This window comes from Camarhynchus parvulus, chromosome 3 (genome assembly GCF_901933205.1).
Source record: "Camarhynchus parvulus chromosome 3, STF_HiC, whole genome shotgun sequence".
NCBI lineage: Eukaryota > Metazoa > Chordata > Aves > Passeriformes > Thraupidae > Camarhynchus > Camarhynchus parvulus.
This window is the reverse complement of record NC_044573.1, coordinates 22,250,180-22,276,948: the sequence shown is the minus strand read 5'-3', so window position 1 is coordinate 22,276,948 and position 26,769 is coordinate 22,250,180. Positions and strand designations below refer to the sequence as shown.

Sequence of the window (26,769 nt, the reverse complement as noted above, 5' to 3'; positions counted from 1 at the left end):
CGTGTGCGACAAATGATGGACAAAACTATCAAACAAGTTTTTTATCACACAAGAGAGAGAGGTAGGAAATGGATTCACAGAGAGTTCTTGAAATCTCACAGAGATGGTGGATGAAGGTGTAGACATGGAAGAAGGTTTTGAATTAAGGCTTTGGAATCGATGAGACTTTTTCGAACAATGACTTGTAATTGTTATTAGACATAATTTATGCCCTTTGTACTGACTGGACTTCCACAGCATTAAAATTGCTGTGTTGTAATATAGCAATGCTTAGTGTGAGCAAAAAGATGCTTTAAGTAGGTAATAAGCAGATATACTATAATAAAGCTACAAAACGCAAGTTAGCAATAAATGACACGGTTACAAAGGTTTCTTTTTAGGTGAACCAAGAGGGGGAATTGTGAGAATCCATAAAATCAGAGGGTTTTGGGAAATCTGCAAAAGGAAGGCCTCAGAGACAGTAGAACTGTGATTAGAGCTAAGCAGTAGCCATGAGATGGGTCAGCAGAAAAATTATGTAAGAAGTAGAAAAGCAAGGACAAATAGAACAATGGTTTGTGTATTAACGCTTGGCTAGAATAACTCCCTAAGCTGCAGAAAATTATATCTAGTGAGATATTAGGAAGTTCTAAGCTTAATAATGGAGCTCTGTGCATTGTTTTAAGGCTTACAAGTAGGTATTGTATTCGAAATAAGCAAGTGCTGTTTTAACCAAAGGTACATGTGCTTATAGTGGTTGGGTAGAACTACTGTCAATATGCTTTTGCTTTGTGTGATTGGTCAAAAAACTTTTAAAGCAACTTGTAACATTAAGTTTTTTGCCTGCTACCTGGGATGTGAGCTGCTGGCATCTTCCCATTGTCATAACCATGTAATGAGACTGATGCTGAAAAATACAACAGCTCAAGGCGTGTTCCTCAGCAGTCCCATCCCGTTGGTGATTTGTACATAGACCCACAGCCAGTGATAAAGCTGAGTGAAACCAGGTTACAAAAAAAAGCACCTAGCCCTGCACAGTGGGACTCAGTACCACAGCCAGCTACAGGCATATGTGCCCTGAAGAGGGGGACACCTCACAGGAATAACTGAGTCTAAAAATATGAGATCTTTCTGAAAAAAATCCCCAAAGATGCTTTTTCATGTATTTAGAATCTGTATTAATATATCTGGGAGGAATATACAGTATCTACATTTCAACTAGTTGAACACTTTTGGAGCCAGAGATGGAACTGTTTATTGAAATGAAAAGTGTAACTCTGGTATTTATACTCAAAGGATATGCAATACATCACAAATGTAACCAACAGAAGGTACCAGTTCATCTTAATTCTACAAAATTCCATTTGCAGAAATAGACCAGAGAAATGTTAGAAGTGACAGGCTGGGGAGCTATTTCTATAAAAAACCAAATTACAGATATTTTAACCAGAATAAATTCTAAATTCTAAAAAGTTGCCTTTTAAAGTGCATCACCTTAAATCTCTAAAGTATTGTACCTTCCACACATTTCCAAGAGCATATATGATTCACATTATTTAACATTTGCATTCTGATTGCAATCAGCCTTCTTTTAATAAAATAGTGTTACAGTCTGTTAACTTAGAACCATCAAATTCTCACTTCCATTATCAATCAATGCCACTTTTCTGCTGACTGCCACTCAATTAAAATCCAATTATTTGAATAACTGGATGGAAATTGCTATCATAAGATGTACATTTTTATTAGGAACATTTTGTATAGAAAATTGACAACACAGAATTTCTGATGCTACTGTTAAAAAATGTTTCGTAACCTGGGCTGGGAAAAGCAATGCCAATAAATATGGAGGGACAGTGGCACTTCTGGAGTAGGTATTTGATTCTAAAGCTGGGCCTTTTGGCTCAGATCAGGTCCAAAATGATGTGAATTCTGCTAGCATTACTATGAGTTGTGAAAAAGTTGGTCCTTCTAAGCCTCAAAGCTTGCTATTTCTACAGATTTTTGAGAAAGAAAAAGTAATTATATATTCTGAGAGCATCTTACCATATTAGCCATGGAGTTAATTATAAAATATGTCAGTCAGCGATACTGATTCTTGAGGTGACAGCAATGTCAAATTCTTTCATTTATTTCATTTCTTACATTAACTAAGACCGAGTAAGGAGCTGTTTATTAACAGGACATCTCTCCTAATATGCTTGCAGCCGTGTACCTTCACTTGGAAAAAATTACTTAGGAGGAAATCCCCAAGTAAAAATTTGCTTCTTAGTTTTTAATCACATCAATTTTCTACCAGAGCTCTGATTTATTTCACCAAAGTGCGGATCACACATTCTTCTTTCATCCAGCACTAAAAAGCTGAATTCTTTTATACTGATAACATATGGAGATAAAAAATACCATCCCACTACTTTACTTTCTGTATGCCAACTCTATATATTTAAAAAAATCTTTAAAAACGTCTAGTTGTAAAGTGTAATTTTATAAAATAGATTTAAAATATTTAAAAAATTCTCTTTTTTCAGGTCTAATTATCTAAGACTCACTTGGCACCTGGAAATTACTATGGAGAATCATTTTTAGGAACAAAAAAGTTTCCTATCAAACATATTTCTTTAGCTGATCTCAAATACCCCTATAAAGCAAGTACAGGTTCTCTAATGTATTTCTTTTCAATGTAATATTATTGTCTTCTACCTTGCATCATAAAATCCTATCATCTGAATTATACCCACTACAGTTTTAATAAATTTCTGCAGAGGTTGTTCACTGAAGATTACACAGAGGATTTAAACTGGGCTATTAGATTGTGATTACTTGCATTTGACAAAATAACTTGAAACGGCACACAACAGGGAATGAAAAGAGCCAAAAAACCAAGGATAAGAAAATAGAAATATTATAGATAAGCAAAGTAATTCCAAAATGTGATATATAATAAAAGAGACAACTCTTGATAGAATGTCATGTTTAGATTACTTTTCCATCATGTCTACTGTACTTGACTTTTGTTCCATATATTATATTTTATATCTTCCCTGTCATTTTCCTTGTGATTTCAGGCAACACCTCTAAAATATTTTTAGCTGCTTTACAAACTGAAGTTGCATTAAGTAGTGAATACTGTTTATCACAAGTACATGACAGTTTTCATAGATGCTGGAACCTGTTTACTTCCTGGAAATGTATAATACTTTCACATACACACAGTCTAGCTCCCGCTGAAGCTAGCACTGGAATAAATACTCATAGCCTTTTGACTCTACATGCCAGCAGGGTCTCTTAGGCAAGCTCTGAAAAGTCATCTTATAAAAGGGGTTCACAAAAAATTCCAGAATTCAAGCCATTCAGTTTTTTCATGCAGACAGTCCTTAAAAGTGAGATAATTTACATGATGTATATTAAAATCACAGCTACTTACCCTTTTTCTCAAGTTGTAGGTCAAAATGAGATTTCTGGAGAAGGAGTGTGAAAAGGCAGTGTAGAATTCCAGCACTTTCTGCAAGGCATCCCTTTTAATCACATGAAGATCACAGTAAGTCAAAGCCCTTACATTAGCACAGGACTGGGCGAGAGTCGACTCCTTCCAGAACACATCACCAAAAACGTCTCCTTTGCCTACAGAAAATCAACAGCATTGCTTTCATTAACACCACTATTTCCATCAAAAATATAAAAGAACAGACATCTCATTCATGCAGTCAAGTTTCTTCTATTTTTGCACTCAGGAAAAAAAAACTGTCGGGAAAAAAAACAACTTTGAAATATTTAACTGATAACTTTCTTCCATTATCTTTTTCTTAATTACAACAGCCTAGCAAAACTTCATAAGAATAAATCATACTTTAAAAGTGTTCTATGTGACAAGTCTCCTTTAAATATCAATAAAGGTCTTTTTCTAAAAATCAAGAGAAGTGCTTCATACTCAGTTCATGTTTTCTTCTGATCCCTTTCAAAGAAATTAATTAAGAGGAAATGGTTTTTCCCTTCCTCCTTTTAACTGTCACACAAAGGATCTGTTTCTTACATCTGTGTTGTTGATTTTGCTTAATCTGGCTAACATTTACCCACTGTTGTGTCAATAAAATCATCCTGTATCACACATCAGTGCAGCTACAGGCTGCAGCTAAACAGAGTACAAACCAAGAGTGCAATTAGTTATCCCCAACATAACAATGACAAGGCATGAAAGTTCAGCTGTTTCTCACTAGAAGGAAGAAAAGAGCCATTTCCTTGCACCCTTCCCATGTGCATGTCTCTATGAGCTCAGGGCAGCAGTGAAATCCCTGCTGCAGGATACTGCAAGGATGGCATTTGCACCGGTCTGGGCACTACAGTGCAGGGCATGTACACGAAAATCCAGCTGAGGAGCAATCCTGAAATTGTCAGGATTTCACTGGCTGCACCCCATTTCAGGCTGGGCACAAATGGAGTGTGTAGGAGAAAGTTACGAGTTCATTTATAAGAGTAATAGTCTTTTTCCCCCTGTTTTCCAATACATAATGCTAACAAAAAAGGAATATTCACTTGTTACCTTGATAATGAAAAGCTATACTTTCCTTGTTTTGAAATTAGTTTTCCTCCCAAACTTCTGCTGCACTAGATCATCACTGTCCATCTCTTTTAAGACCAATGACATGGAAATACATTCTTATCTATCAAGTTGTGATAGGAATGGTCCCTTGTCTTATAAGAAATACCTTGCCCGTAGCAATCCTTAAATCCAAAGCATCACAATATGTATTAGTTTACTGACTTCACCCAGGTTCTTTTAGATTCCTTCCCTATATAAATCATCATTTTTGAAAGCCTATATGAAGTCAAGAGAACTATCGTGAGTAAAGAGCTCAGAAAGAAAACTTCTAAATCAAACTCAAAATTGCCATCTCAGTCCTTCAGCTGTACTTCCACCCTTACCTAATCTCTTCCATTAGATGATAAGCATTTTTTCTTTGAGAAAAAGCTATGACCTTGATGGTAAACTACCCTGAATTGCAATAAGTTGTTATTAACTCTAATGAGTTGCCAGTCTTCCACAGAAGACCTACACCACCCACCTCACATGGATCAGTTTAGATCCCGACCACTTTAGATTTTATTTTATTTTGTTTTAAATCTGTCTATACACTGAAACCACCTGTTCTGTTACCACATTTTTCACAAAATTAGGCAAAGGCACCATAAAGATAACCTTTCTTTCACCTCTAGTCTCTTGCATAGGACAATGCCAACATCTGGAAATAGTACAAAAGCTTCATATCACCAAGCATGGTGGTAGTCCCACAGACCAGTACAGTAAACACCTTTTCTTTTTAACAGCAATGACTTTTCACATTTTCAATTACTTGTATGGTTTCTGTTAGCAGATACATTAAAAATGGATAAAGAAAAAAAGCTTCCATGCAGTTGAAACAGATCATCTACAAGGCTTTCAGACAAACACACAATATATTCAAAATTGAAATGAAACAATTTTTACGCACCATAAAAACCGATATGCTTCACTGGGTAAAAATGGATTGTTTGCCTTTGGAATAAATATGCTTTTATTCACAATCTTCCAGGCAATTAGCTAAACAACTGTTTTAATTAACGCTCTAGAATCTATCAAGCACTGAATTGTGCCATCACTGATGAGCAACAGTTAGAGCTGGTAGTCCAAGCACAAGGGAGAGGAATTCTAACTCATTTCTGAGTGTACTGCTTAACATCTCCAGACAAGTTTCCCTACCCTAAAATGACAACCATTATGTTACTGCCCCACAGTAACGTGATGAATAATTAGTACAACCCAAGCACAAACACCATGGTGCTGCTGGGCCTACCTCAGAAACGAAGTACCACAGAAGATAGTTATGTCTTACTCTTCTTGGAACTTAATTCTGCTTTTCCCATAGCACAGAAAGACACAACTTTGTCCTTCACTTGGGGCAGAACCATAGTTTCCCTTCACTATTTGTAACTCTTCCCTCTGATAAAAATCTCTCTCCTGCAGTGTGCTGCCACCTCCCATTAGAGGCAAGGGCAGCAGAGGAAAGAGCTGGGTCTGCTGGGTGCCCACTGAGCCAAACCAGAGAAAACCAACACAAGAGCAACAAACTCAAGTCAGATCACAGAGACCCTGCTTTTAAGAAACAAACTAAAAAACCAAAAGAAATTGTGCTCTTTTCTTTCATTAAAAAACTTTCTTGAAGTTAACAGCCAGTGATCTAGCGGAAAATGAATCCTACACTGTACTTCAGTTTCCAAAGCAAGGCACATGCAAGCACCTCATTGCTTTATTTCTGTCAAGTCCATTTTCTAAATGATGTGTAACAAAAGTATCAAATTTGATTGCCAGATTCTAAAAAAACTTGCTTGGCATTTATAGAAAAATGAAGCAGGGGGAAAGAGCAGTAGAAATCCATACAGCAAGAAGGAATTAAAATTCCACCCAGGATTACCTGCACTGCATTAGAACAACTGGCCTCTTATGCATAATAAGGAATTGCATACCATCTCCCTTTGTCTATATGTTCTCCACAAAGTAAGATCAACCACTGTAGGAAAAGGAATCGAAAAAAAGGGAGGGCAGACTAAGTAGGTGTTTTATCAAAACCATCTGTAGGTGAAAAGCAAGAAGGGTATGGTGATACTTCTGAGGCAGAAGGTGGTTGGCAAAGTCCAAGGGCTGCCTTAAGGAACCTGAGCCAAAAGCCTCTTTTTATACGTAACTCCAGGCTTTAGATATTTCACCTTGCCTCTGAAGAAAGATTAAAAAGCCAGAGAAATGCAGATGGCCGTTTGTTTGTCAGTACTTTGCATTTCTCATTCCCAGCTTGCTGAATTCCAGATGTTTGCCAGGAACATTATCTGTCAATCACACTTAAAGGGGATGATCTAAGCTTTTACCATCAATCATTTATTTATATTCCCTGCTGGATTTGTGGGCTGAGCACCTTTTCCACCGTCAGCTCAGCATGCATTGGAAAGCCAAATAGTTTTCTGCCTTTTATGTTTCCTTGTTTGTTTTAATTATAATAACAAGTCCCCAAACCCAGATATATTTAAACTGTGAAGAAATATTTTATTAAACTTTCTGTTTCCATATTTATTCTTTCCCAGTTTCTTCTCTACATCAAATTTGCTGTTTATCTTGTAAGTGAAAAGATGATTTCTCTGTTACCACTGCCAATTCAGCCTGAGTCAGGCATAAGGTCAGGCCACATCCACTCTGCCTCCTGAAAGCAGCACCAGTGGTGAAGATCTGATTATTGCAGCTTAGTCAGGTGTTCTGCTGATTCTGAGCAAAGAACCTCTCACATTACAACTGTACTGCCTTGATACCACAACAACTCTTGGCCTTTTCACTCTTACAAGAGGAAAGACTGAAGAGCTCTTCTCTCAGGCAGAAGATACTACACTCTACTCCAAAAAAAACCATGACTTACGTGGAATATGTGTTTGGCTGACAACTTTTGGGTTCTGGGTGTCTGGAAGTGCTGGAGCAGTTTTGGTGTGATAGCTGGGGGAGAAGAAGAGGCTATGGATTCCTGTATTGCAGGTATTGCAGGTCTTCCAGGTCAGTATGGATTTTAAAGGCATTCACATGAGCCCATGGATTTTCAGCATATCAGACAAAATATTCATGTTTGAGTCATTCTCAAAGCAATAGTAATCATTTTTACAGCAGCCAGTAGCAGAATCTAGGTCATGTCCCTTCCCAATTCGCCTTCATCTGCATGTTTGAACAATAGAATTAGGACCTGACAGTGTCAGCAGATCCAAAGATCAGACAGAATGACCAAACATTGCTTATGGTTGAGCAGTGAATGACCAAATACTGCTCACCTCAGTGGCAATGCAGCACCAAGCAAATCTTGGCAACCAGGTGTTTAGCAAACACAGTTATCTGTGATGCTGATCCACAATGACTTTCCCAGCACAGCTCCCCAGAGCCCCCACACTGGCCTGCACCCTCAGGATTGCTCTCTACCTCCAAGCAGTGGGAGACGCCAACTGCTATAAAAGCAAACACACAGATTTTCTAGGGTCAAACTCCCCCTGTGATCCATCCCCACATGATTATTTGGCTTCAACTGAAAATCCTTCCCTTCTCTCTTCCCTCATTCCCTCCAAACCTAAGGCATGCATTTTAAACTTTCCCACTTTACCGAGAGAAGAAAGATTCAAGGAAAGTAAAGATAATAGAGCAAAAGTAATTTTTCCCTCTTGGTCCATTAGTGCAACAAAAACTGGCAGCCAGAAAAAAAACAGAGTTACCATTTGGCATTGAGGTGGAGTATTCAGTGTCTGTCCTACAGATAAATGGCACAACTCGACAGTCACTCAATAGCCATAGTCTGGCTCTCCAGCACAGTACAGCTGGCAGGAGATGATGCATGGAAGTTGTTTGCTGCTTTGGATTTTCTTAAGATTTCTCAAGTGCAAACTGAGACACGTAATGAAAAGTGAATGACCAACTGCACTGCAGAGAATATATTATTTTTCATTAACCAGAGGTTTTCACTACTCTTTTCCTCTAATTAGACCTCCAAAACGCCTGAGTATCTTTGCCACAGAAAGCAAAGCAAGTGCTACAGAGATAACAAACTGAAGTTGCTCTTTCAGTGATTTGCCTGGTTCATAAACAGAAATGCAGAGTATCTGTTCATGCTGTAAACCACAGTCTGGCAACATTTTGCAGACAGTTTACTGCACAACTGCATCAATTTTCTCTGTTGAAACACATTACTGTACAGACAAAATAAAAACATTTCTTTTAGAGATGAGTAGCAACAACATGATAAGTTACAGCTAAATTTTCTATTATTGTTGCTGTAATTAAGGTGCTTATTTGTTTCACAGCATACAGAATATAGAATTATGTTTCACTTCTTGATGTACTGTGAAGAAGAGTTTTAAACATCAACTGGGCTCTACCAGGTTTATTCACAAAAAAAGCCAGGAGGCTTCACCAGAATCTGCATCATTTATCCTTATTTACATTTTAATGGTTACTATAAAAATGTTATAAATATGTGGCCAGTTTGTACAAACTCAGAGGATATGGAGTAGCTCAGGTAACTGGAGTAATAAATACATTTGAATGTATTCGCATTAGTTAAGTAATAGGAAAAACACAGCTCAATCTGTGTTGTCATTGCATGGGCTCTGAGTTACTTTCCTGATATACTTAGGGATGGGCTTTATATTCTAGGTATTGCTTTAAACATACATTAAAGCACCAAAATTGTATTCTTTTATTTCAGACAGAAAGGATTCACAAGAGTTTAAATAGCAAGTGTTGCATTCTGAAATATAGAAAGCAAACGCATTGAAAACCTCATGAAATTTGCATTTATCTTCTATTTAATTTAATTTAGTATTCCTAGTAGCTCCTTCAGTATAAATTCAACAATATTACAGAAACATATCTCTGAAAAAAAGTATTAATTTGAAATCTGGAGAAAAAGAAGAAAAGCTAGTGTTTCATGAATATTTTTCAATCATTTTTTAACCTGTCTCTTCAGTGAAAAAAGAATCATTCTTCCTCCTCTAAAATTCTGGGACAGAAACAAAACCCTACCAAAACAAAAAACCCAAACAAACGACAAAGCAAAACAAAACAAAACAAAACAAATTAGTTAGTTAGTTCAGTGGTTCACCTTCCAGAAATCAGGGTCTTTATAGAAAGCTGACTTCCTTGCTAAATTATAATTTCTACCTCTTCACACCTCTTGTTGCAGCATGCACCCAAATACGAGTGCAAGCCTTCCTAACAGAGATATCCCAAGATATCAAGGGACATGCTGGAACAGAGAGCCTCATCCCCACCAGACCTCAATTTCAGCTCCCAGTCACCTGCCAGACACTGCCAGCTTCCAAGGGGGACTTCTTCCACATGCAATGCTGTTGGACTATTTAAGAGCACATTATGCAAAGGTGTATAAATACAGCACAATAAAACATTAAACACACCCAGAAGTTCCCTACTGAGGCCTCTGAATACTCCTCCTCCTCAGTTACTCCAGCAAGTCATCAAATGTTCTAAAAATCTGTTTTTCCAATACCCTGTGCAGTCTTAAACCTTCTACAAACAGCAGTGGACAGGAGCTTTGGCAATTCATGCTTTTAATGTCTGTCAGAAATTAGACATAGAACAAACAAAAAGTTTCAAAAATGGCAAGTCTTGATATCAGCCCACCCCAGATGTCTGGAGAACAGGGATAAGGAATACTCTGTCTGAAATCACCATGTGGGATAAACCTGTATTTCTCAATAAGAGTTTTAGTGCTGCTCCTACATCCACCATGAAATTAAAATTTCATATTAATGTAGACCTCTTTATGCCATGTCCTTTTAAAAAGTTTAGCTGCATCTCCATCTGTAATGCTTTTGCTAAGTGTGCCTGGACACTCGTTGAGCAAATCAGACTCTGAAAATTGCTCCTTTGGTTGATGTTTATTGAATACTTCACAGAAACATGCAACTTGTCCAACCCACCTATATAAATCAATTGAAAAAAACCTACCTTTTAACTATAAATAGAAAAAGCACAATGGAACTACTGAGGATAAAGATGGATTTTAATTTCAATCATTCCTTTGTCAAAGCACTGCTGGTCATGTTTCAGTCTTATTCAATACCACAAACAATGCTGAGATGTTAGATACTGTCAGAAAACTCTTAATGCCATCCATAATCCTGCAACCATTTCTTAAGCCCGAGAGCTCAGGAGCTTGGCATTTTTAACACAGAGAGGTGTACCTAAATTTAAAATTCAGGTGAAAAATGAAGCAGAGAAGTAAGGGACTTCTTCAGGAGCTTGGAATTAAATAAATAACAGGCTCTAAGATAACAGAACTAATCTTTGAAATTGGAGTAGTACACAGAGCAGTTCAGGGAAATCAGCGTTAGCTCAGGTGCTAGGGACAGTCCAAAGATAGCAGCCTGGGCTCAGTTAACTTCTCTGCTATCGTCAGGTCTGCTGAGAAGCAGTTTTCACACGACTGCGTGGAAGTTGCAATGTTTTCAATGGAGGGTCTAACACAGACAATACTTCTGCACTGCTACTGTCCCTCCTCTGAAAGAGACCATCCCTATGGCACAGTTGCCCTTGCAGCTGGCACTGTCCTATCTGGATGTAAATCTGTCCCACCAAAATCTGAATCAATCCTGTGGTGTCTACATCTGAACAAAATGCTTACGGCTAAATGAGTAAGCTAAAGCAATTGTAAAGAAAACAAACAATTATTCTTATAACATTTCTTTAAGACTGCAATTAGATCAAATTAAATCAGCAGGAATTTCTCCACACAAAGCAAATGGAGCATTTAATATCCTGCTGAAACAAAACATGGCACACCGAAGTCCCCCACAATGTCACATTAAAACCACTGTCTTCAATCTTGTCAACTTTGTAGCTCTGTAAATAACAATAAAAGATCTGTATTTCAGGGTCATGCAAATTTCACCTCCTCAGCTTCTGTGTGATCTTTACTGTAAATCTGTGTGCATCCTTTGTACACTTCCTGCCCCTCTCCCAGAAAATCCCATTCTTGACATTGTGTTACTGTACACTTGCATACCCACATAACATCTCCACGCTGTTATTGCTTTTCAGCTTTGCTAGCAGCAAAAGGAATAGTAAAAACAAACTGATCTGTTGGAGAAAAATTGTATTCCTTACTCACAATAAATTCCTGCCCTGACTTCCCTTCCTGTCTCATTCACTTTACTTGCCCTTTGTGGAGCCAGGAGTTGGACTCAACAATTCTCACAGGTCCCTTCCAATTCAGGATATTCTGCGATGTTACACCGAAAGTCAAGAAAAAGGTTTATTCTTTTGAAATTTTTTAGCTCAAATAAAGATAGAGAGAACATAAATGCAGAACAGATGGAATGTAACGCTTGGGATAAACTGTTTGGTGGGAGGGTGTTGTTTTGTCTTTTTAATTAAATCTTCTAGTTAATGCTATTCTTCTCATCCAGCGCTCAGCTCTGAAGTCCAGAGTGGTTTTCGGGGCTTTGGATTTTAGTTGTAAATTAAAGTTTAAAGCTCCCTGTCTCTAATCAAGTCCACAAAACTAACCTCCAGCCTTACCTTCCATACACACATTGGATCCTTGCAGGAAGTGTCAAGACCATTTCAGCAGCTTTGAACATCTCATACAAGTAAAGATCTACTGCTCAGTCAGGTCCTCTAGGAGCCATTAATTGGCAAATTTTGCAGCAGTCTGAAAATTTAAGTACAAGACACTGCTTTCCCCACTGCTATCTAGAAAAAAAAGTTTGCCACCCTAATTTTCAAGGGTCTTCTCCTTCCTCTCTCTAGTTTTTTACTGGAATGTTTTCTTAAATGTCAAAAATTACCCCAATTTCAGGCAGAAAGACTTTGAACCAGTTTGGGTACTAACAAGGTCTCCTATCCAGCTCTTCCATGTATTTCCAGAAAATACGTACAAAATATTATTTTTGCTGCTAATGACATTCTTTTCTGTAATTTTCATTGAATTATCTAAGCACACACACAGTTGGAGACACAGCCCAGGAATCAGCACTTGTTCAAGCAATGGTGAGAGGAGATTGAAAAGGTTCAGACTAAATGACTGGAGGGCAGCAAAGTGCCTTTTCCCCTGCATATTCCAAAGAAAGCTGCAGTCAGACCTTATGTTCTGTGCCTGGAACACAGTTAATTCAGGAGGAATATTTTTAAGAAGTTATTTGATAAATTAAAACATAGCCAATCTCGTGAGCACGAGTAGGTTTTAACTTTTCAAAGACTTGCAGTAAAGTCAGGTTTTCAGATGTTCAGGGTCTTAGCCAGAAAGATCTGCTGCAAAACAGAGAAACTAGAGCTGCCAAATGAAGTGCACATAAACACTTGAATGTTTTTAACAGAGGAAACAAACCTTCTTATTTTTTCTAACCACATCAAGATAAATGGCTAAGTCTTTAAGCAAGAGTAGTTCAAAGAGACACCGTCAGTCTCAGATGGATAAAGCAGCATCAGGCCAAGTGGGAGGGCTTAGGAAGTTAAAAGCAAAGCCAAGTTGAAAACATTCTCTTAATGGAAGCCCTGCATGACCTGTGCTTCACTCAGATCTCTTCAGGGCAGGGACTGTGTGATTTGTCTCACTCTTCCTCAAAGTGCTGAGTATACGTCAGCACTTCATCCCACGCAGCAATAGCAGCGTCACTGGAAGAACAGCAAACTCCCAAAACCAGAATTTACTGTGCCTCATCCAGGCAGCTTCCCACTAGCGAAACTTCCCTTCTACATAATCCCACTCTCATACTTACACATTAACATAGAAAACAGAGTAAGAGAGTGGCTTTTCTTGCTAAGTCTTCTTTTTCTGACTCATTTGTATTGGAATGAATCACAAATAAATCAATCACCTGGCTGAGAGGTCATTTTCTACATTGTTGTTTCTGTTTCTTTGACGCACCAAATCCAAAGATTGTGTTGTGTGAACATCAGTAATTTCTGTATTTTAGGATAAATTTTGCATAGAATTCAAAACATGTATATTTCATCACAACAAATCAAACTTCATACAAAGTGCACCAATTTCTTTAAATTTTTACTAAAACAGGCAAAGGTTTGGGGTTGGTTTTTTTTTTTAATTTACATATTTTTGTATTTGTGTCTTAATTTAAATTAATGGGAAAGGCAATCTTAGGGGACACAAAAAAAAGCGCCTTTTTTCACTGCTGGCCTGTGTGCAATTTCTTCCAACTCAGGACTCATATTAATCCAAGTCAATCAAAGTCAGTGCTTTTTTCTAGGAACATAAGCCTGAACTGAGAATATACCTGTTTCTGGGGTATTACATGGAAATGATTTGGAAGGATATTATGCAAGTGTACACAATACACTCCAGGGATACACAATACACTCTTATATGCAAGTCTGCAAGGTTAAATGATTTCAGAACTCGAAAATGTTTCCTATGAATTGGATCCTTTAAGCATTAAGTGCAGTTTGCCTTTGGTTTATGTAATGCTCTACAGCAGTCCCACAGACTGATTTAGAGTTAAAATTCATTTCTCCATTGTAAGGAAGATACAGGCTACATTGCAAGCTACAAAAGCTGCTTTATTACATAACAGCCAGAGCTGAGCAAATAATTCACCTTGAATAATTTGTGCACTTATTTTTTTTTTATTTTCATTTCCAGAATGCCTGAAAGAAGATTACAGTCTCTGTAACATACCTGTCAACTAAAATTACCCTATGGAATTCCTCACATGGGTTGCTGTTATGTGCCTGATATTCACAGCTATGCTTGGTTGGGACTGGTAAACAAAATTTATGGCATAGGTTGCTCTGGCTGAATGATCAGCAAAAATCATGTTTCTTGTACAATGCACTTTTTTTTCCCCCTTGTAGTGCCTTGTTTTTTCTGGTATCCATTCATTAAGAACTTGGCAAGTTAAGCTAACTATGAAAATAGAAACAAATAAACAAACCCACAAAACTCCCCAAAACAAAAAAAAAAAAAACACACAAGAAGAAACCCCACCCCAAACCACTGTTTTGTACAGATAAAAACTGAGAGTACAAAGAAGATAGAGAGGAAACCCTGATCCATCTCCTGGCATATCCTTCAGTAGTGTGGTGATTAAATTACACAATGCTGAAGGAAAAAGAAGTTCAACTGATTTAGAATAGTGAAAAACTTAGTTAAATACATAATTTCTTCTCAGGATAGAGAAACCTTTAGCAGAAGTCTTCACAGCCTGGAGGAGGAAGGGACACACAAGTGTGGAAGGAAAGGGATTCCTTAGTCCAGAAACTGAAACACAAAAATTGATGCACATGCAAAATGAAATCTCACAGAATCCCAAACAGATCCCACTTCATTTTACTTTCCTCTCCACTTAAAATATTCACAAAGAAAATGTGACTAAAACTCACCAACTTTAGTGAGAGCTGGGGAACTGACTTCAAATTTTAAAAAAGAAAAAGAAAGAAAAAGAAGAAAATAAAAAGTTGTGGGGGAGGATCGATAGTTACATCCCAGGAGAAGAGCAGCAACAAAATACTTCTATTCATCAGATACCCAAGGAACAGCCTCATTTACCTGTAGCTATCACTCTGCAGCAGCAGAGATTAGGAGCTAGGTTTCCTTAACACTGATTCCTCAAGCAATCTTGGCTGAGGGTTTTCTAAAGTAAGTGTTATGATAAAATGCAGGAGTTACCAGTAAAGATCAGGAGAAAATTGGTATCTTTAAAGAACATTTTAAAAAATTTTGATCTTAGTGCTTTTTTACCTATACTCAAATAGAGCAGCAAGATGTTTTGAGGTCTTCTTCTCATGCTGAACCCAGGTGGTGGCATAAAGGTACACAAACTGAGGGGTCTTAGTTTGTGTTCTACATTTGGCATTTGTTAATTCATGAGAGTTCAACATGGCATAAGGTAGCAGGTTCTTGATGTGTAGCACAGACAAGTAGATGTTACAAATGTCATTTAGCACTGAGCAGCACAGGTGATTCCAGAACAAAAGGGAATTAGTTATCCTCCAACTTCTCGCTTTTTTAGCTTCTTGTGTGGCACAAAGTCTTACCAACTTGATTCTCCATGACTCTAAATTTACCCTATGTTATACAAGCAATCCTGTTCAAAAGTAGAGAAAAATGGAGCTCAGCATATTTATTAGCCCCCTCATTTTTCAGGAGACATTCATCTCAAGAGAGTTGAGTGCATGTGTTCAGAAAAAAAGTAAGATAACCAAGATGTTTTATTCTCTTTTTGCAGGCTGCTATGAGTGACAGTTACAGGATTAAGCCACCATGAGAATTCACCTTATCACAAAAGGGCTTGACAGAATCAAATGATAAGTATCACCTCCTCAATGCTCCAGCCACCCCATGATTCATCTACATCTATTGGATTATCACACTCTTTTGTATTAGCTGTGCCTCAGAATGCTGTTCACACCCCATCAGTTTATTTTCAATGCCTCCAACCCAAGTTAACACAAATTGGCTCTAAATGTTTTAGACTATTTTGACTTTAAACTAGATAAATAGTATTGCAACACGACATCTTAAATAAATCTAACTGGAAAAATTACAGCAAAAGTGGATTATTATGGGGGGGGGGGTGGGACTGAGGCAGGCACTTCAAGTTTTGTGATGTTCTAAACGGAATTTCTAATTAGAAGGTGTAGGAGCGACAGGGGGCAGGATGGTCAGAACAGATAGAGATGAGAGATCTCTGAAGCCAGGTCTTGGAACTTGTGGTTTATTGCAAAGGGCTTGGGTGCAGAGCCCTGCTTGGAGCTGCCAGCTCCAGAGCAGGCCCCAAAGAGAGAGGGAGAGAGAGAGAGAGAGAGGTAAAGAGAGCAGTGAAGAGAAAGAAGGCAAGAGTGTGGTAAAGAGGATGAGAGAGAGTGAGGTTCCTGTTACAATACAATAAATCTTCTTCTGTGTTGAATATTCTAATTCTCACTAACCAATCTAGTACAAGATACAAATCCTATAGCATTTACATACAGCCTATAAGAATCATTACATTACCACACTGTGTTACATTTTAAACCCTAAAAACTACTGTTTGGATCCCTTCTGCCAAGCTAGTAGGGTCTCCTCTGACCTTTGGACCTGTCTGCAGCAGAGGGTATTGTTTCATCAAAAGGACATTACCTTCAGCTGGCCACACCATTGTTTTCCAGTTGTTTAGTAACTAAGGTATCTCAAACCTTGCTTTCATATCAATCTCACTTATAGTTTCCATATTCTCAAAATCTTTTGCCAGGCAATCATATTTACAAGGCCTTCCTGTTTCATCTTCCCCAACAGAAGGGATGTATCAAGACAGAGAAAACCCCAAGAATGACCAGGACCTCATGCAAAAGTAAGGTTTCCATTGACCAGATGAAACAGGGTTGAAGCAATCTGGATATTAGATGGTTGCCCTTTAAACCTCTCAGTGGAAAAACAAACTTAACTGAAGATGTTTAAAGAAAGAGTATAGGAGGCTATAAATTGCTGCACATATGTCACGGACATATTTTATGAAAAATCCTTTTGCTAGGATTTTTTCTCCTGAGAAGCTGAGAGGCCTCAGAAATGAAATGTAAACATTAATTATCTGCTGCTGTGGAATGCAACAGGTGGATCTTTGATTGGTCTCATGTGGTTGTTTTTAATTAATGGCCAATCACAGTCCGGCTGTCTCAGACTCTCTGGTCAGTCACAAGATTTTATTATCACTCCATTCCATTACTTTGCTTGCTAGCCTTCTGATTTAATCCTTTCTTCTATTCTTTTAGTATAGTTTTAATATATCATTTTAATATAATATATCATAAAATAATAAATCAGCCTTCTGAAACATCGAGTCAAGATTCCTGTCTCTTCCCTCGTCCTGGGACCCCTGTGAACACCACCACATACATATTTGCATTTATGCAAATGTAGATTACCAGCTCTGAAACTCACCTAATATAGCAACGACTTCATCATCCTGGATCACTTCCAAGGAGCCCGAGACCACGAAGCAGAGGCTGTCAACACTCTCCCCAGCGTGGTAGATGAGGTCTCCTGGAGCACAGTGCACCGTCTGGAATTCCATGGCCAGCGCCCGCAGGCACCCATCACTGGCCAGCCTGAAGGCGGGGTGCTCCTTGAAAACCTTGCGGTTCAGGTGAACACAGATATCTGCTCTCATGTCCTTAGGGCAAATCTGCAAAACCTGAGAGGGAAATCAGGGGGGCAATCAGCTCCTGTGCATGGCTTCTACCTGCCTGCTATGGCTAGGTTACCACGCAGGGTTTAAAAACCACTTTCCTCCTTCTTATTTCTAATCTCAGAGTTTATTTTCATATTATTTATCCACATAAGCAACAATACTAACTTAGTCTACTTTACAACATCTGAAGGAAAACACTGTTTTCCTCTCAGCAACATGCTCTGCTGAATATTGAAAACCTAAGGTTTTTAAGACAAAAAAAACGTAGAGCCCAGCAGTACAGAAAGTGTTGAAGAAAAGCTTCCAGAAGAATTGTTTCTAGAGGGTAGGTCATTTTTTTGATAGGCAGATTCCATGAAAAGCCTGCACAAGTTATAAGCTTTAACAACTAAAGCAAATTACTTAAAGTTTAATTAACTCATAACATTGAGAATTGCAGGTATCCAAATTTACCCCCGAGTGGCAGTAACAAGTTTTTTGTTTACACAGGAAAGGGACTTTAAGGTATGATGCTGTTTTGGGCAGCTTTTGATCTTCCAAATGGAATGTTCCTCACGGCAATTCATGATGTGTGGTCCTAAGAGAACACGAGCTGATGGAGCTGACGCTCAGCACAGCGGGTACCAGCCAGGGCCGTTTCTGACGGGTTTTAATATAATACGGACAGCCAAGTGGAAAGAATACCAAATCACTGCTGCATGTGCAGATTAAAAGTGGAAAGAAGTGACATGAACAGGGTTTGGGGATAACAAAATCCTTGGGGGATGTCTATGATGAAGAACGTCTAGGACATATTATTCAAGAAGAACATTGAGTAGTCTAAGTCTGCCTCTTTTCTTATTATTATTTTCTTAGTAATAACTACTCCATCCAATTAAGGAGCACTCCAGTCGAGCTTCAGAGTTACTCCCACACATTTTCCTAGGTGGAAAGAGAAAATTGTCTCACTGCAAATACTCCTGAAAAACATAAAGGTAACATAGGAAGCACTATGGCTATGCCTACACTTTGAAATGGGGTTCTGCACAAGATCTGAGCAGAGAACCAAGCTATTAATTTCGTGCATGGCACTGGTTCCAGATATCATGCCTGGTACTCCAAAGGCAAATAACTCCACCACCAGTATCATCATCTTTGGCCCACTTCCAAACAGACATTTTATTACAGATGTAACTTCTTAAGAGAGATGTATTTGTATAGTGCATAGGTGTAGGGCACTTGGGGATGATTTTTCTTGGCTGCCCTGTACAGAAGAGCTGCCAAACCTGCCAGTCCCCAGTTTTCCAGGCTCACAGAAATGAGCTGGGGCAGCAAGACCAGCGTTTAACAGGGAACACAGGCAGTGGCCATATCTGTCTTTTCCATTATCTCGTTTACTCTGGCGATAAAAATACTCTCTAGTGGCATATTCTTGCCAAATTTTACTACTAGTAATAGTAGCAAAACCCGCCAAGTATACAAGAGAGTATTTTAAATGATGCTATTATCCAAAAACTTTTTGGTATAACAGTCTTAGAGGAAGTTAACCAATTTTCCATTCTCCATTTAAAGAAGTTGTCTCCAGACTTCACAAAAATGAAAGGGATTAAAGACATTTGAGATCTACAGATAAATGGAAGAAGACTTTCATTTGTAAGGGAGGTAAGAAATGTATCTTTGTGGATCAATTTTAGAATCTTTCAGTAGCTCTTGGTTACATTTTGTCGTACTGGCATTTTCTAGACCAATAACTTAGCATGGCTGCAGTGAACACTGAACTGACAAATTTGTGGCCTACAAAATAGTGACAGGACCAGTTCTGTGCTCAGTTCATATTTAAGTCTCTGCCTCATCTGTAGGAAGCTGCACTGAGTTTCAGAGGAGCACAAGTAGCACTGTTCTGCCTCATGAGCAATACATGTTTTATTCATGACAAAACATCCCAGAAGTTATACACAGGCATCAAAACAACAGAGCTCAAACCTGGGAGTTTATGGATTGGCACAGCCAACCACAGCTTTTACTGTGCAGATGAAAGCTGAGTTCTTGATTTAGCAGTCATGGCCAGCAGCAGCTCAGCTATGAACACGCCAGTTACTGAAAACAGCACTGTATTAAGCTCTTTGGTGTCTTGACAATTGGAGACTTTTTTCCTGCTTATTAAGATAATTCTCAAAGGCTACACCCAGTATTGTTGTGCTTGGTTTGGTTATTCTGCTGTCTCCAAATGCATCCTCTTAAAGCATTTCTCTCCTTATCAAAGGAAGCCAAGAATGAACTTTGAAAATATGCTAAAAAAAACCCCAACACATTTTACATACGAATTTTTTCTCGTTGTTTTGTTAAAATGATGACAGGAGTTTGTAATGGGGGCTGAATGAAAGCACCAGCACTCATTACACTATGTATCCTCAGATGTCTCTCCACCTTCTCCAAATGCACCTACCTCGAATCACAACCCCACACAAAGACAGATTGTGAGAAAACATGCAGAACAGCCTCTAACCAGTGCTATCCAGCACTAAAATATCATTTCTTTCTGAAAGTCAGTATGGCAGACAGTGCTTACAGAATCATGTCTGGGATCTAAAAATGGCAGATATGCTGAAGACCATTTAGGAAAGCAAACAGTGCCCTGTGTGCCCCTCATCTCCAGGCAGCTCAGTGCAAGGCCACATCTGTTCTCCTCCTTTATCACGATGCTCTAACAGCTGTACAGAAATGACACTGTTTGCTCTTTTACTGCATCATCCATAGTTCAGAATACTAAATTAAGCTGCCAAACAGAAGGCTGGTAACCAGAGCATTGGTATGATTTCCTGAATGATCCACCCCACAAATCACATCTCTTTACAAGCAGAAGAAAAACTGTCTATCTCTACAAAAGTTGCCAACTAATATGAAAGGAACAAGGAGCTACGTTTGTACATTTCTTCTGGTGAAAGGCCATCTGTTATTTTAAAAGACACAATGGGAATTTATTCATCAATTCAATGAATCAGAATGATAACACTTGCCTTACACAAGGTAGATTTCAAGCAGTACGTTATTAAATACTTCCAGCTTTCATTAGTATCTTTAACCTGCACATAGAATATTACATTCAAACTCTCCAATGACAAAAAAAAATTACCTTGTTTTCAGGCCCACAGAGCTGCAAGCAACCTCACAAGAAATATTGCAAAAAAAAAATCTCATTTGGAAAAACTGTGAGGTTGTGTTACAATCTGGAACTTGCTATTTTCTTATCACCTTTATTTATTGTAAACTGAGATTTTCCCTTTATCATTTTTATACTATTTCATGCCATTTCACTGGCAAAACATACATACTTTTACCACTATCATAAGTCAGTATGACAGAATAGCTGAAATACTGTATTTGAAAGTTAAAAATTAAGGGAAACTGCTGCTTAGAACTATTTAAAGAATATTTGTCTCCTTTACTAAGACAGTACCTCCTGTTTATTTTAATGGACTACTTTCAGGATGTGACTTCTTTCCTTGCAGTTTAATTTACTTACCTTTTCAGTATCTATTCCTCTGGACATTGACCAGGTGGAAACGATGTAATCCATCACACGTTCACTCAGTCCTTTGGGGACCTGGTAGAGCTTCAAAAAGTCCCGGACGCTGTTCAGCATTTCATGGTATCTGTTTGTGTTAGCATACATCTGCTGAAATATGGTTGTCACATTACCAAAAATGGTGGCATACAGAAGGGCTGTGAAAAAGAAGAAAAGCCACAGAGAAAATACATGGTAAGATGTGGTGATCTGTCTGTCTTCCACTGGGCTTTAAAGCTGGAAAGGCTAAGTTGTAAAAATGCATGCAAATATTGGTGTTTTATTAGGAAGGCCTGATGAGCACAAGCATTTCATAGGTCACCTTCAGCACTGCAAAGTGAGGACCATCACCTACTTTTGTGAGAGCATGTCCTGCATCACAGACCTCCTAAAACACGACTGTTTGACTTTGTCCATCAAACAATTCAGTAGTACCCAAAACCTTACAAAACAACAGTAGACAGAAGAATTTTAAGAGAAATAGCTTGACAGCAAATACTTTAATTTTTCATCTCAGGTTTATAGCACCTGAGTTGAAATAGCATCAGTGACAGATTTCCAGGCTTTAAGTGCATTATCACAGCAGTAAGCTGAGTCATTGTTACCCACCTCGGAGTGACAGCAGCAGTGCATCAAAGCAGAAGATGGAATATGCAGTAAACAGCTACCATGGGTCAGTAATTTATAGACATAAGTTTAATAATACATAAAAACTCGCATTACATTTTACATTCTTCAGGCAAAAGAACAGCAAGGCCTGAGGCAAGAGCTAGAGCCCTCAGAGGCAGACCTTTGCACAGCCCTCCTGACTTCACACAACACAGCTGTGAAGCCAGCTGGTTCATCAAGATGGGTTTAAGAATAAACACCGGGCAGAAAAAAAGGCAGCGTTTCCAAGCGTGGAGAGAAGCAGATGAAAACACACAGGACTTGAGAAGCTCCATCTGCTGAAGGCCAAGACAGAGCAGCAGGCTGGTGGCAGCCCCAGCAGCCAGCTTTGATGGCTTGCAGAGGCTGAGGCTGAAGCTCTTCCAGCCAATCCAGCCCTGGATGAAATGGAGAGACAGGAAGCCTCAAGGGGAGCTCTCCTATATTATGAATCAGGTCAGTGATATGTGACAGGTTGGCTGTAGAGGGAGAGGAACAGTCAGACTGCAGATGTGATGATAACCACCCGTAAGTGCTCTGGCTTGCTGAGTAAGTTCTTCCTCTTAATCATTTTCTGTCCCCCAAAATAAGCACTAAACTGTGAGTATCATATCTCTTCCACTTGAAATAAAAATAAGTCAATGAGAAGACATATTTATAAAAAAGATATTTTGCTTTACTGATATTTTGCTTTACCCCTTTTTACTGTTCATTTACTCCCTCACCAGCTATTAAAAAAAAAAATCACCCACTTTTTCCTTTGAGAATGCAGCTATTTATTCAGGTGAGTGTTATAGGCAGATATCCTTAAGCCAATTAAGATGCTCTATGGTTCTATGGCCAACAAAAACCTTTGATACTGTGCAAAAGAAACTTATGGGACTGTCTTTGCCCTGACCATCAAGAGATGTGATTTAAGTTAAGGTTTTCTCAAGGCCTTTACACTGCTGAGTTTCTGTAGAATTCCTTCTTGATGCTGCATGACTTTTCTTTTTATGAGTTTCTGTAGAGAACAGCTCTCCCTTTTTCCATCTATTCCTCTGTATAAACAGCTATAAGAATATGCAGAAAAATGTGCTCTCTCAGAGGGGAGAGCATTATTACAGTGACCACAAACATGTATTTTCCCTGTTTAACCTTAACTTGTGCTTGAACAAAACCATACTGGGCAGTCCAATGAGTAGTGAAGAATGATAAAATGCTTTACAAAACTGATTTACCATAACAGGTCCTTAATTCTTGAGTATTTTTGTATTAGAACAGCATTGCCTATCCCTGAGTAAGTCCTGGTTTGCTCTCTGTTATGCAGATGCAAACATGACCCTCCAGGAGACTGCAGCAGCACAAGGCAGCCAGCCCAGCACTGAAACGGGACAAATTACAGAGAGGATGGCAAACAGATTTTTATCTTTGCTCTCTGGCAAACAGTGAGCCCTGGGGATTCAGTACCTTGGCACGTACAGTTCCAGGCCAGCAAAGGTAAAATGCAGTCCCCACTCTGTCCCATTAATGTCCAGCTTTAATGTGAAGCCTAAAGAAAAGCCAGAAGTTTGATTGTATATTTCGATTATTATAAAGCGAGGAATTTCCACTGCAAACTGCAGTTCCAGTATGACGATTATCTTGGCAAGGAAAATTATTCCTGCCTAGATTAATTTTTTTAATTCCCAAACTTACATCCTTAATTTATCATTAGCCAACCATTTTATTACTATTAAAGACACATCAAAGCCAAGGATTTTTGCAGCCTAATATTGGGCAGATACATTAGCATATTAAATCTTGAACTCTTCTGCACGGAAGTAGCTGGCTGTGTGCCTTTCCTTACTTTCAAAGGAATAATGAAATGAACCCACTGCAGTAGACTGCAGGCCCAGAATGATTTCAGAAACACACACTCTACTAAAGGAAGAAAGTTGGGCTATTAATGACAGAGCAAACTCTCCAGCATTTCTTCTCCAGGAATGTCAAGATCCCTCAGAAATGATGTGGCACTCACCCCCTGATGTAAATATTCTTTTCTTACAATAAAGAAAAACATGTTGTCCCCAACAATGTGGCTGCTCGTTTACACTGCAGTCATTTAAACCAGTGTTTAAATAACATCACAGACAGGACCATAGTAATTGCAGCAGCAAATTACCCACAAGTGAATCATGAAGGTCAGACACAGGTTGCAAAGGTCACCAAATCTTCTGCTATTTTTAGTGATGTAACAAGTAAGAATAGAGAAATAAATACAAGCCAGTGTAGGTCCACAGTAAAAGATCTGGGGTCCGATTTTAGAATTTTAACAGGAATAATTTCTGTCTGTAAGAATGAGAGGTTTACAATTACTCCATTTACAGGTGTAAGTGCTGCATTCGGTTCCTGAGATGAATCAACAGATTGACGATGATTTGTTCAGAACACACTCACGCAATGGCCTGGCACACAAAATGTGTGCAGAACTACACAGCAACAAGTGGGACCAACATCAACTAGCGAACAATCTCTTATATCCTGCCCCCAGGACTTGCAGTGCTTTCTGAAAATTAACTGCCTTCATTTTTGCTGCTTGAAAAGCTGATCAAAAAAGTCTGTCTGCATGTAAATTCCAATTTAACAATTAAAAAACCAAAATAAACCCCTTTCACCTACTGCACTAACCTAAGTACTATTCAAAGAGCAAGCACCTGCATTTGCAAATAGTAGATCATTTAAATGGATAATTGCACTTCTGTTTCACCAACAAGTTCCTAATATACAACAAATTTTTCAGTTCCTAGAAGGTTGAAAGCACAGCCTTGAAAATTTGTTGCACTTCTTACTGAATATGAAACACAACTGTAAATTAACCACAAAAACTGCAAGTCTCAAAGGCATTTTTCAGATAACACATTATGAGGTCACACAAAATTAACACTGATCAGATAAAAAGAAAAGCAGAAATTAATTGTATGGATCATCTCATAATTATATGAGAAAATGACATTATTTTAAGATGTGCAATTAGAACAATGTAAGAGCTTATAATTGCTTGAGATTAGGGGTCTTGATTAGTGGTAATTATGCCTACTGATGGGTAGAGAACATGCAGTTAAAAGAAAAGCACTGAACTGTTAAATACAATATACAAGCAAATACCAAACTGAACAGGTATCTTAAAGAATTGTTTACAAAGCTAGTTTTGATACAATTGTTCTTTGTAGTCTTACAATCTGATATCAAAGCTTCTGAAGCAAGATGTACTTATCAAGTATCTACACAACCTTCTAGAACAGTACAGACAGACCCAGAGCTGCTTAATTTGCTTCTTCTTAGGAAGTTTTGTGTATTATAAAGTCTCCTATTTGTAATCTTTTATCTACCTTTTGGTTTTTTTTGCTAACACAATGTATAAAGATATAATTCCATTTAGCTAGTAAAGAATAAATGTAAACAACTTAGCCAAAATCTAATAGGTCAATTAATTTTCTGTACTTCATGACTTTTCACAATATATATCCAGAACGTTTTCACCTGTTATAAAACAAATTACAATTGCTAGTCTTAGCATGTGTATCACTTCCTGAATTTCACAACCTGGGAAAAAGACATTTTTTTAAGTGAAAGTAAATTCCCAGAGGAGCTCTCCCCCTTGCTGTCCCAGTAACTGTTAAATCCTGCTCTTCCCACAGCTCCTATTCTTCTGGACAGAAACAATACACTGCTCCACCTCCCTCTTTCATGCCACCAGCTTCTAATTTGCACCTCTGAAGCAAGGCAGTAGCAATGGCAAAGATCAGAGAACTGGCACACTACTGAGCAAGTCTGGAAATCAATTTAATGCCAAAGAGCAAAGCAGGAAGCCTGAATAGGCTATGAGGAACATGGACATCAAACCATGTGGTGCAAGCACTTGACTGCTAGGATGAAAGATGAGAGACCACAGGCAAATTTTATTAAACTCTTAGTTGAATCCTACTGCAAATCTTCTCACTCTCATCATCACATTTGGCAAAATCACCCTGCTGACAGCAAAATTGGGACAGAGAAGGACAACACTGGGCTCCAGCTACAATGGAAATGTCTCCCCTGCAGGAGGGAAGGACACCAGTGATGACAAAATTGATAAAGGCTAAACAACAGAGCATCAGCACATGGGGTTTTTTCATCTTCCCATCACCAAAAAAAAAACAAGAACTGCAATGAAATGAACGTCAGAGACATAAACAAGGGAACAGCTGCTCTAAGAAGCCACTTAAGCAACTACCAAGGACTAGAGTAGTAGAAACATCTGTGCTCCTTAAAATAGGCTGTCTGCAGTGTGTGAGGGCAGAAAGGGAAGTTAAGAACAGCTATGGAACAAACACCAGAAGCAGCTCCTGCTGCTTCCCTCCTAACTCTACAAAATAAAAGCAACCTGCTACTACAACAGCACAACCATACAACCTCCTGTAATCTCGTCGATTTGCAATGACTTATATTTTACCAGTTTAAGGCTTAACATGGAAGAACAGAGGCAAGTGTTGGTAAATTACCAGACCTTCCAAAAATGCTGAACTCCACCATCCCTTAGGGATGCTTCAAAGCTTTCCTTTTTTTTTAAGATGTTGATCTGGAAGCACCCACACAGCTGATAGCAGCAATCACAGGTGTTTTGGCTGGCAAGCAACACGCACAGCACAGCTCTCTAACAGGTTCTGCTTTTGCCTTCAGCACGTTTGGGCTAAGATAAACAGCACGGAAAAACACACAGAGCAAAACTGACCAGAGGAGCCATCAGAGCCACAGTGAGTACAAGCCAGCAGAACAAACTTCAGCATCAGCCCTGTGAGAAAGCTCTTCAACATGAACAGCTCTCTCCCAGCTGACAGTGAAGGGCCAACACCACCCTGCTCTCTATGAAGGGCTGCATCTTGGATCCAAGAGCCTGCTTATGAAAA

General features: G+C 38.6%; 1 protein-coding gene across 1 annotated transcript in view; it reads right to left on the bottom strand.

Moving 5' to 3' along the window:
* The window catches only part of KCNH1 (potassium voltage-gated channel subfamily H member 1), a 173,885-nt gene that overhangs the window by 68,297 nt on the left and 78,819 nt on the right, over positions 1-26,769 (bottom strand). The window contains exons 8-10 of the mRNA XM_030944548.1: positions 21,173-21,372; positions 17,421-17,673; positions 3,404-3,600 (exon numbers count right to left, since the gene is read on the bottom strand). Coding sequence (XP_030800408.1) covers positions 3,404-3,600; positions 17,421-17,673; positions 21,173-21,372 — 650 coding nt within the window. The remainder of the gene's footprint in view (positions 1-3,403; positions 3,601-17,420; positions 17,674-21,172; positions 21,373-26,769) is intronic.